The sequence below is a fragment of the Lupinus angustifolius genome, chromosome LG08 (assembly GCF_001865875.1).
Source record: "Lupinus angustifolius cultivar Tanjil chromosome LG08, LupAngTanjil_v1.0, whole genome shotgun sequence".
NCBI lineage: Eukaryota > Viridiplantae > Streptophyta > Magnoliopsida > Fabales > Fabaceae > Lupinus > Lupinus angustifolius.
Genome location: NC_032016.1, coordinates 23,835,851 through 23,846,748, shown reverse-complemented (window position 1 = coordinate 23,846,748; position 10,898 = coordinate 23,835,851). Strand labels below are relative to the sequence as shown.

The 10,898-nt window shown below is 31.6% G+C and overlaps 1 protein-coding gene across 1 annotated transcript; it reads left to right on the top strand.

Moving 5' to 3' along the window:
- LOC109355356 (kinesin-like protein KIN-5D) lies at nt 4,542–10,578 on the top strand. Its single transcript, XM_019598473.1, has 22 exons — nt 4,542–4,717; nt 4,846–4,975; nt 5,518–5,673; nt 5,764–6,240; nt 6,385–6,482; nt 6,578–6,734; nt 6,838–6,907; nt 7,074–7,150; nt 7,234–7,287; nt 7,368–7,448; nt 7,554–7,665; nt 7,820–7,906; nt 8,025–8,200; nt 8,284–8,445; nt 8,524–8,631; nt 8,702–8,860; nt 8,959–9,042; nt 9,133–9,338; nt 9,422–9,523; nt 9,603–9,712; nt 9,802–9,953; nt 10,253–10,578. Exons 1-22 carry the CDS (start codon nt 4,542–4,544, stop codon nt 10,469–10,471), a joined length of 3,153 nt encoding a protein of 1,050 aa, XP_019454018.1. The 3' UTR covers nt 10,472–10,578.

Below are 10,898 nucleotides of genomic sequence, written 5' to 3'. Positions count from 1 at the left end.
TTTTAAGGTGACCCACAAAATTAAAAATCTAACCAACCAAAAGCATGTTACCAATGAGGATATTATTAGCATTAATAGCAATGACTATAATTATCATAATAATTTTATTATCAATTCTTGTGGAAGCAGGATCATACCATTAATGACACCACTATTGAAAGAAATGTTCACTCTTCTTTCATCAATGCTATTTCAGGTAACAAATTTCGTTAAGACTATTTCATATTTTGAAATTACTAAAGAATATATTATTAGCATTAATAGATTCTAAAGATTAAAAATCATAAATTTTTTGAATATATATTAGTATAACATATGAAAATATAACGAATGAGAATTTTCAAAATATTTAATTAATATATTATATTATTTAATTAAAAGATAACAATGGTATATATATTCATGGAAAATATATGTATTTTAACTAGGAATATATAAGAATAACAAATCAATTATTAGACTCTTTATGTTATTTTGATTAAAATTATCAAAAAAAATATCCGTCAAATCATAACTTAATGTGTTTTAAATTTATGAGTTATTTTCATACAATGGTTATTAGCTAAAACATAATCAAATAAATAACATTTAATTATACAATATTTGAATGCTAAAAATATATTCAAATATTTATACACAATGAACATTAATCTAAATAAAAATAAGCATTTAAGAGATATGTTAAAAAATTCTTAAGACTTTATATGATACTTATAAACGTAATCACAAAAAATATGATGCAAAAATAACTCCTTATATTTATAATTTTATATAGATTTATATAGAGAATATAGAAGTGAGATATTATCCAATACAATTTAAATTTTATTTATTGAGTTATTTTAGAATCAAATATTTTCTATAATCACACTTTCAACAAATAAATACTTATATAAACGCATTTATACTTTTTAATATTATACATATACACTCAAAATTCAATGTTAATATTGCAATTATATGAATGGAAAAAAATATAATGATTTAATACATGATTTATTGATAATATAAAATATTTGTATATTATATTTGCATTATGCATAAACAAAGAAGCGACCCGTGCAAGTGCACGGGTACACTGCTAGTTTGCAAGATGAAAAAGTCTAGTTTAGCAAAGGTGAGGAAAAAAATCAAAGAAATGTGAAAAAAATTAGCAAATAAGAAAACATACACATAAAACGAAACATATTTGATATCTATCCCTTATGGGCAAAAAAGATATTAGAGAAGGAAGAGCCTTATTTCTACGTCTTTTCTTACCCCATAAACAGATATCATTTTTTCTTATACGTATCAATTTGAGTGCAATAAATGAGTAGTAGTATCTAGATATGTCAAATGCCATTTTATTCCCTTCATTGATTAAAGGTTCTTTTTGGTACATTGATTTTTTTTACATCATTGATTAAATGCCATTTTTGAACGCAAAGGAAATTACGAGAGAAATTGTAATATCTATGTATTATTAGTGTAAAAATTTATATTCAGTATACTATCTAACATTTATTTATATTAACTTTTTTGAAAAGTCAATGATAATTAAAATGAATAATAAATGATAGACTAACTGTGCATAAAACTTTTATAATATCAATGCATATATTTTTTTTCAATAAGGAAAGCAAATCATTAGTATTTTTCTTAATACTATCAATATATTCATTTATCTTTTAGTAAATAAATTAGTATATAACTAGCCCTTCCAACAAGTATCGCAAACAAAAACCAAATCCTAAATATTTTGGTTGTTCTTGAAATCTAATTCTACTTTATACTATTAAACCTACATTTAATGGGTAAAACGAAACACTTATGTGCTGCTGTGCAAAATATGTCAAATTTTTATTAATTAGCTGAAAACTTTGAATAAATACTCACTAGCTTGAAAACAACACTGATATATTGTTACTTTGGTATAACTAAGTATATTCATTCCCTTTATTATTAAAAAATTAATATCTATTGAGATATGTGATTATGACTCCGAATAAATATTGATTTAATAATTAAATTATTAATCTTTTGACCTACTTAAAAATTGAACAGAGCCATACGGTACTAAATCAATGCTACACAAATGTAGATCAGAATTCAGAAGTTGAACAGTGAGGGAAGATGGGAAAAAAAGCAAGGAAAGGGAATGTATTAATGGAATTATAAAACCTATCCTGCATGTGAGCCACCAACTTTAAATGTGTGGTTTTGTTTGATAATTGTGAGGTTAAGCCTGAATTTTTTTTTTAAATTCATACAAAATGCTATTGTTTGGCTACAAAACTTACATTTTATAAAATATTTTTCTTCTGAAAATTTTCCCCACACCCTTGGGTTAGGACTGTTAGTTTTTTCACTGCAAAATATCATTACACATTACACTCCTCACTCTCAAAAAACACCACCAATGTCTATAAGTTTTTTACTACATCCCGGTCAATATCTTTTTCAGATGCTGCTTTTATTTAGCCTATGATCATTCAAATTATTCACGTTTAAGTTTTTTTTTTGTTGATTTACAACGTTTGTTACTTTTACTTTGCCTTTTATCATTTGAATATTTAATATCTTTATTTAACATTTAACTTTTTTCAATTGTTGACATGATGTAGTCGTGTTTTTTTATTTAAAAAACTTTAGTCCATTTGTTATCATAACAAAACAAAAAATTTATGATTTAAAAAAAAATAAAGTACATTTCAAAAGACAAATCTTTAAAGAATAACCAAATATTATTAACATAAATGAATAACCATATACCCATTTTTTATAATTTAATATATGTAAAATCAATTTTTTAGCCTATCCAAATGAAAAATATATATTAAAATCACTCTGCAGCCAATATAGTAAAATAAAAACATATTCAAATATAATCATAATCTAATTTCCAACCCTACCAAACATAATAATTACTTTTCCATCTCAGATTAGGAGCTAGTTCCCTAGGATAGAAAAAGGAAAAAAATAAGTATTGTTTTAGAGTAAATTAGCTAATTTTAATAAAATTACTAAATTATTAATCTATTTTTTATACCTATAAATCACCTTTATTTATATACATATATTAACTAACTACCCGCAAGAGAAATAAGTGATTAAGTTAACCAAAACATGTGTGATGAGTATAATTAAGTTAAAAAAAATATGATATATTGTCGAGATAAGTCCAAATAGTATAAGAGTCGATATATTTTTAATATTTTTGGTTTGTTAGAAAATGCATCAATAATTATAAGAAAATATTGTTTAAATCACTCTCATACTGTATTTTAAAGAACCAAAAATAATAAATAGATATTGAATTATATACTATTTGGATATGTTATATACCATATTTTACTTAACTTAATTATATTTGTCATATTTTTTTATTTAAAATATTATATTTATAACTTTTGCAAGGATAGTAGGGATAATGTATATATATATAAATTAGAGAATTTGATTAAGTGTAAAAAATGGAATGATGACTTATTTAATCTTACTAAACTCAGGATGTCAGATTAATTAACTGTTTTTTAATGTAAAGTTACTTGTAATATTTTTCAAAAAAAAGAAGTTAATATTTTTTTGGTGAGGAAAATGGGCACCAAGCCAGCAACACTCTCACATTTTTTTAATAAGCAGGCAGCGATATATAGTCTTTGTTAAGCGTAACTACTTTCCACCCTAAGAAACAATATTAATTTTGGTTGAGGTTGTCTCTTGACAAATTTTGCAAATTAAAGGGTCTCTTGTCATGCTATTTGTGACCACATTTCCTCAATAATTAGGAACCCACACCTTCACTCTCATCTTGACTCATTTCAGTGATTAAGGGCCAAAAGTAGCTTTCACCCTATCACCTTAATAAATCAACTAAATATGCTGCTTAACAAACAGAGAGAGAAGTTTCAGAATATTTCCCAAACAGGATCTTTTATTTAAAGAACATGTCGTTGTAACGGTCGCAAGATACAAAAACCGTCCCTATTAGAACGCCGTTATTCACTGTCAATTGCCGTCCATAACATCGTAAGTCATAATAATGATAACGCTTTCTTCAATTTCACTTTATTTTCTCTTTTTACCATTTTCCCTATTTTTTACCTACTTTCAACAGTGACACACACTCTACTTTATCATAACATTATTTTTGGAAGTACTTTATATTTTAACCTTAAACATTAAAGAATAATAAAATTAAATTCCGATATCAATGTTTCTGCAGTGAAAGTCTCTGACTTCGATTTCGTCACTCATTTCAAGGCCAGCATATTTTCTTTTATTCTTATCATCATTTACCCCTGAAATCTCGCGTTTTCTATTCAACAGTATTTTATTTTGTTTCAACAATAACATATTCTTCAATTCTCCATTCACACATTTCAATCAAAATCATTGCCACATTCCCCTTAACTGAATAAATGAACGATCGCACCACAATCTATTGAATTCATATAAATAACACCACACAAAATCAAAAGATTGTTGAACACGGTTTTCAAGCGTTTTTCACCGATCACGGTCTTTGAAACGTTGCAGAGAAAAGAGTTTTCAGTTCAATGGAGTCTACTCAGCAGAGAAGAGGTGGATTAGTACAATTATCGCCGTCGCATACTCCACGCTCGAGTGATAAACAATCGAGAGATCTGCGAATTTCGGATTCGAATTCAAATTTCAGTAATCATAAGAATGATAAAGATAAAGGTGTTAATGTGCAGGTTCTTGTTCGTTGCAGGTAACCGAGTCAAAGACACTAGGAGTTTAATTTAGTTCAGTTCAGTTCAGTTCATTCACTGAGTTTGTTTTATTACTTCTCTAAACTTAATTGATTGCGTTTCGGTTTGTTTTTTTGTTTTTGTTTAGGCCATTGAGTGAAGATGAAAGCAGGGTGAATACACCGATTGTGATTTCATGCAATGAGGGTAGAAGAGAAGTTTCAGCTGTACAGAATATCGCCAACAAACAGATCGATAAGAACTTCGCATTTGACAAGGTTTTTTGTCTTTTGCTTTTTATATATAAAGAATTCTTAGGGAGTAATCATGTTTTTTTGCTCTTCGAATTATGAGTAGAGGTAACATTAAGAAATTGTGTATTATTGCTTTGAAATTATAAGCATCTATGATATTAGTTCTTCATGTCAACTACTTTGAGTCAAGTTGGTTCTCATATTGATTGGCAATCATATTACAATTTCAGAAACTTCCTTAAGTCAGGGGTTTATATGATCGGTGCTTATAAGTCAGGAGTTAACTACAATTTACTTAATTCTAAGGAATTTTTATTTTCTTACTTAAAATAAGTAACTTTAGTTTTGAATACTTAGTGTGGAGAGTGCATTTTATGAATTCTAAGTGATTTCCAGAAGATATTAACATTCTAGTCCTACAATTGAATATGAAGTATTCACTGACTTGCCTCATTCTCTGGTAGCAAAAGCATAAGAACAAGTTATTACTCAATTTTGCTGTTATTTTATGAATTATGCATTTTGCCCCATGCAAATCATGCTGCTTTTGGGTTGTTTTGGTATAGGTTTTTGGTCCTAACTCTCAGCAGAACGAAGTGTATGAGCAGGCAGTATCTCCTATTGTGTATGAAGTGCTTGAGGGATATAACTGCACCATTTTTGCATATGGTCAAACAGGAACAGGGAAGACATACACAATGGAAGGAGGTGCTAGACAGAAGGTTGCTTACTTTTCCTGTGTTGCCTTTGATAGTATTTCTCGTTGCTATGTGTTAAAACCTGACTCTCTCTGTGTGTTCTTGATTTTGTAGAATGGAGAATTTCCAAGTGATGCTGGTGTCATTCCAAGAGCTGTGAAACATATTTTTGATATATTAGAAGCTCAAAATGCTGAGTATAGCATGAAAGTAACGTTTCTAGAGCTTTACAATGAGGAGATAACTGATCTTTTGACCCCTGAGGAAACTTCAAAAGCTGTAGATGAAAAATCTAAGAAACCTATAGCTCTTATGGAGGACGGGAAGGGCGGTGTTTTTGTCAGAGGTTTAGAAGAAGAAATTGTTTGTACCGCAAATGAAATTTACAAGATATTGGAAAAAGGTTCTGCAAAAAGGCGAACAGCTGAGACTCTTCTCAACAAGCAGAGCAGTCGTTCGCACTCCATATTTTCTATCACCATTCACATTAAGGAGTGTACTCCAGAGGGTGAAGAAATGATTAAGTCTGGGAAGCTAAATCTTGTGGACCTTGCTGGCTCTGAGAATATCTCACGTTCTGGTGCAAGAGAGGTATCAAATGGTTATGCAAGTTTTAGTTTGGCCAAAGGGCATTAAAATGATGTAATTTGGAATAATGTGACAGCATGCTTGTTTTGTGTGTATGTTATGGAAGAGTACTTATTTGATCCAACTGTAAGAGAACTGTAATTGCAGGGTAGAGCAAGGGAAGCTGGGGAGATAAATAAAAGCTTGCTTACACTAGGTCGAGTGATTAATGCTCTAGTTGAGCATTCAGGTCATATTCCATATAGGTAAGCTGCAACTTATCCTGTTAATTCTCATTGGTTGATTATGTTTCCAAAACTGGAGAAAATGACTTTTTTATTAAGATGTCTTGTTATTCCAGGGATAGCAAATTAACAAGACTGTTGAGAGATTCATTGGGTGGTAAAACTAAGACATGTGTTATTGCTACTATATCGCCTTCTATTCACTGTCTGGATGAAACCCTCAACACCTTGGATTATGCACACCGTGCTAAAAATATCAAGAACAAACCAGAGGTGACTTTTGTTGTTCATACTTATTTTTTTGTTAAGGTTGGTGTTTTTATCATGGATTTGGAGTGCAACATATCTAATAGTTTGAAGTTGATTACTTTGTCAGGTCAATCAAAAGATGGTGAAATCAGCACTCATTAAGGATTTGTATTCTGAAATTGACAGACTGAAGCAAGGTTGTTGACTTTTTGCAGATATTATACTTTATGTTAATCATTTTTCACATTCTCCTTCCTTTTCACCTTTTCTCTAAAGGGAGCAGAAATAACATGTCGATGAACACTTGTTCCTATTTGACAGTGCAATTGTAAAAGGTTTGTATGTTTTATTTATGCTTCCCAGAGGTGTATGCTACAAGAGAGAAGAACGGAATATATATACCACGTGATCGTTATCTTCAAGAAGAAGCAGAGAAGAAAGTATGCTTGCCCGTGTTTGAATGTTAATTGTGATTACATTTATACTTCCAAAAAATTGTTAATACTGAATCTATGTTCTTTAGGCCATGTCTGAAAAGATTGAACACATGGAACTAGAAGCATTGTCTATGGATAAGGTATATTCAATCATAAGTTAGTCCAATATAGTTAATATAATTGCTTGGCTATTGAAACATGTCTCATGACTTGTTAGCAGCAACTGATGGAGCTTCAAAAACACTACAATTCTCAGCTACTTTTGACTGAGGAATTAAGTGATAAACTTGGGAAAACTCAGGTAAAATGTTCATAAGAAGTAGTCACACTGATCTGCTTTTTCTGTTCTTTTGAACTTTTGATCTGGTTCTACAATTAAACTTGCTTCTGGCATCTGTGATCTCAGAATGCTCTAGAAGAAACTGAGTGGTCATTGATTGATCTTGAGGGAAGGCACAAACATGCAAATGTAACAATTAAGGAAAAGGAATTTCTGATATCAAATTTATTGAAATCTGGTTAGTGAAGTATTCATGATATTTATTCTGTACCAACCTTCTTTCTATTCGGGTTGGGTTGTCTATAATCACTAGTCTTGTCATGCCAGTGTAGTATACAGTACTTTGTAATTGGATGTCATATGTTTTATTCTCTATTTTTTACTTTTTTCAGAAAAAGCAGTTGTGGAGCATGCTATCGAGCTACGAACAGAGCTTGAGAACGCTGCATCTGATGTGTCAAACCTGTTCTCTAAAATTGGTTAGTATAATCTCAAGTCGTTTTTCTTGTGGGTACTGGTTATCAATTTGAGGGAATAGATGCGTTTGACATCTGCAATAAGTTTGCTCATGATTCAACTGATTTTATCTTACCGTAGAGCGGAAGGATAAAATTGAAGAAGGAAATAGAATACTTATCCAGAAATTCCAGTCTCAGTTAGCTCTACAGCTTGAAGACTTGCACAAGTTAGTTGCAGGATCTGTAATGCAACAAGAGCAGCAACTGAAGGAAATGGAGGAAAATGTGCACTCTTTTGTATTAACAAAGTCACAGGTGGGTATCGGAGGCAATTATACTCGCTACTTAAACTTAAATTGATCAGATTGACAAACTTCGTTTTGATATGTTTCTTGAAGGCTACTGAAGATCTTAGAATACGGGTTGGTAAATTAAAAGACATGTATGGTTCTGGCATTATAGCTTTAGATAATTTTGCTGAGGAGGTTAAAGGAAATAATCAATTAACTTTTGAAGCCTTGAGTTCTGAAGTAGCCAAGCATTCATTTACCTTGGAGGATGTAAGTATTACCCACCCCTCTATGTATTGGTTTTGATTGTGCTATCTTGTTGTGTTTAACTTAATCCATGTTCTTCAGCATTTTAAAGGAATTGCCTTGGAGGCTGATTCATTACTAAATGATCTTCAAAGTACTCTTCACAAGCAAGAGGCCCAATTAACTTCTTTTGCTCGTCAACATCGAGAGGTCAGTGATTTATGGTTTTTTGACTGAACTTCTGAACTAAAGATGCTAAATTTTATGTTATTCCATGCAGGCACATACCAGATCAGTGGAGACTACACGTGCAGTATCTAAAATAACGGTGAACTTTCTGAAGACATTAGGCAACCATGCATCCAATCTGACCCAAGTTGTGGAAGAAGCACATTCTGCCAATGATCAGAAATTGTGTGAGCTTGAAAAAAAGTTTGAGGTGACTGCGTTTTCTCAGAAGTGAACAAATCATTATTGGAATTTTTTATACTCCTTTTTCTTTTTAGACTTTGACATATCTTTCTTTATTGGGTGTAGGAGTGTACTGCTTATGAAGAAAAGCAACTATTGGAGAAGGTGGCAGAAATGCTGGCAAGCTCAAATGCTAGAAAGAAAAAACTGGTAGCTGTGCTTTGACACACTAAGCCTACCTTTCAGAGACTCCATAACTATCTAAGTGCAAGTTCATATAATTCTTTTCTCCTTTACTAGGTTCAAATGGCAGTTAACGATCTTCGGGAGGGTTCAAGTCATAAAACCAGCCAACTGCAGCAAGAAACATTAATGATGCAAGATTCCACTTCTTCTATGGAAGCAGAGTGGCGAGTTCACCTGGAAAGAACAGAGTCCAACTTTCATGAGGCTACTTCTGACGTAGAATCTGGAGAGAAAGAGCTTATGGAGGTTCTTCAGAACTGGTAAGGTGTCCTGGGAGAATGTGTGCTTTCTATTATATATTTTCTTCTGTTTATTAAGCCCAACTCTGATCAAACAATTGCAGCCTCAACAAGGTAGAAGTAGGTGCACAACAATGGAGAAATGCTCAAGAGTCATTGCTTAGTCTAGAAAAGAGAAATGCTTCTTCTGTGGATGATATCATTAGGTCAGTTTTCATTCTGTATTAAGACCAGAAGGGTACAATATTTTGTTAACATCCTTTTTTCCAATCACGTCTCATTCAGGGGAGGAATGGAAGCTAATCAAGTCACACGCACTCGAATCTCGAGTGCTGTATCAACTACACTTGAAGATGCAGAAACAGCAATCAAAGATATTAACTCATCTATCGAATGTCGGTAGTCTCACTCTCACATCTATGTATCATAAATTCCTCAGTAAATCTTACCATAAATATCTATTTACAAGTTAAAGCGCATGCAGATTTGTTGCAACTTGATCATGAAGCTTGCGGGAATCAGAATTCTATGATTATCCCATGCTGTGATGACTTGAGAGAATTGAAGGGTGACCATTACCATAGAATTGCAGAGATAACAGAAAATGCAGGAAACTGTCTTCTCAGTGAATACGTGGTAAGAGACTTTAATCATAAATTGTGATATAGTAATTAGGATTTTACATAAGTATTCATGAAGTGCTCAATATATTTTCAATGGACGCAACAACTACTTTAAATTGTCATCAACTCATCTTTAGATCGGTTTAGGAAAAGCACCTGTTACCGTGTTTTGGGAAGCACACATTCTTAACATGTGTGATGCATACCATGCCCAAAATTAATCCACAGAAAAGCAACTATTGTTGTGATCAAGGAAATGGATGTTACCTTTGGCGCAACCGGATTCTAATTTCTTGTGTTTGCGGAATACAGGTGGACGAACCAACTTGTTCAACCCCAAGAAAGAGACCCTTGAGTATACCCAGTGCTTCATCCATAGAAGAACTTAGAACCCCATCATTTGAGGAACTGCTCAAGTCATTCTGGGATGCTAAATCTCCAAAACATGCAAATGGAGATGTGAAATACACAGGGGTATATGAAGCTGCGGCTCAATCGGTAATAGATTCCAGAGTTCCTCCTATTGCATGATCTAGCATACAGTAGAAACTCTGTACATACTACATAGCATATTATTCAAATGTATTTCTATAAAAATGACGTTTTCATTTATTGGGTTTTTGTGATAGAGCAAAAAAGAAGGGAAAATATAATCTTTGTGGAGGCAAATATATGCAAAGGCTGCTCCTTTTTAATTTAGTTTTGCTTCCTTAAGTGTAATGAGAGACATCGTGCTACTCGAACTAGATATTTATATTGTTTTACATCATTAAATCATTTAAATGCATAGCAAAATAGCTATAAGTGCCTATAACATTATAAATATAATTAAAGTAAGAGACTGATTCAACCATAAGCCTTCTGTCGTAAGGAAAAATAGATTATCATATTATGTCTTCTCTTATCCTATTCACCTTATTCTATGCAAGAAGAAAAGTTAAATTGTTTGTAAGATTTT

Bases quoted from the DNA above. Each gene is read 5' to 3' on its own strand.
- LOC109355356 (XM_019598473.1), top strand. From the start codon at position 4,542: ATGGAGTCTACTCAGCAGAGAAGAGGTGGATTAGTACAATTATCGCCG. The intron at 6,483-6,577 runs GTAAGCTGCAAC...TTGTTATTCCAG, and splicing joins TCAGGTCATATTCCATATAG to GGATAGCAAATTAACAAGAC. The intron at 7,449-7,553 runs GTAAAATGTTCA...CTGTGATCTCAG, and splicing joins ATAAACTTGGGAAAACTCAG to AATGCTCTAGAAGAAACTGA.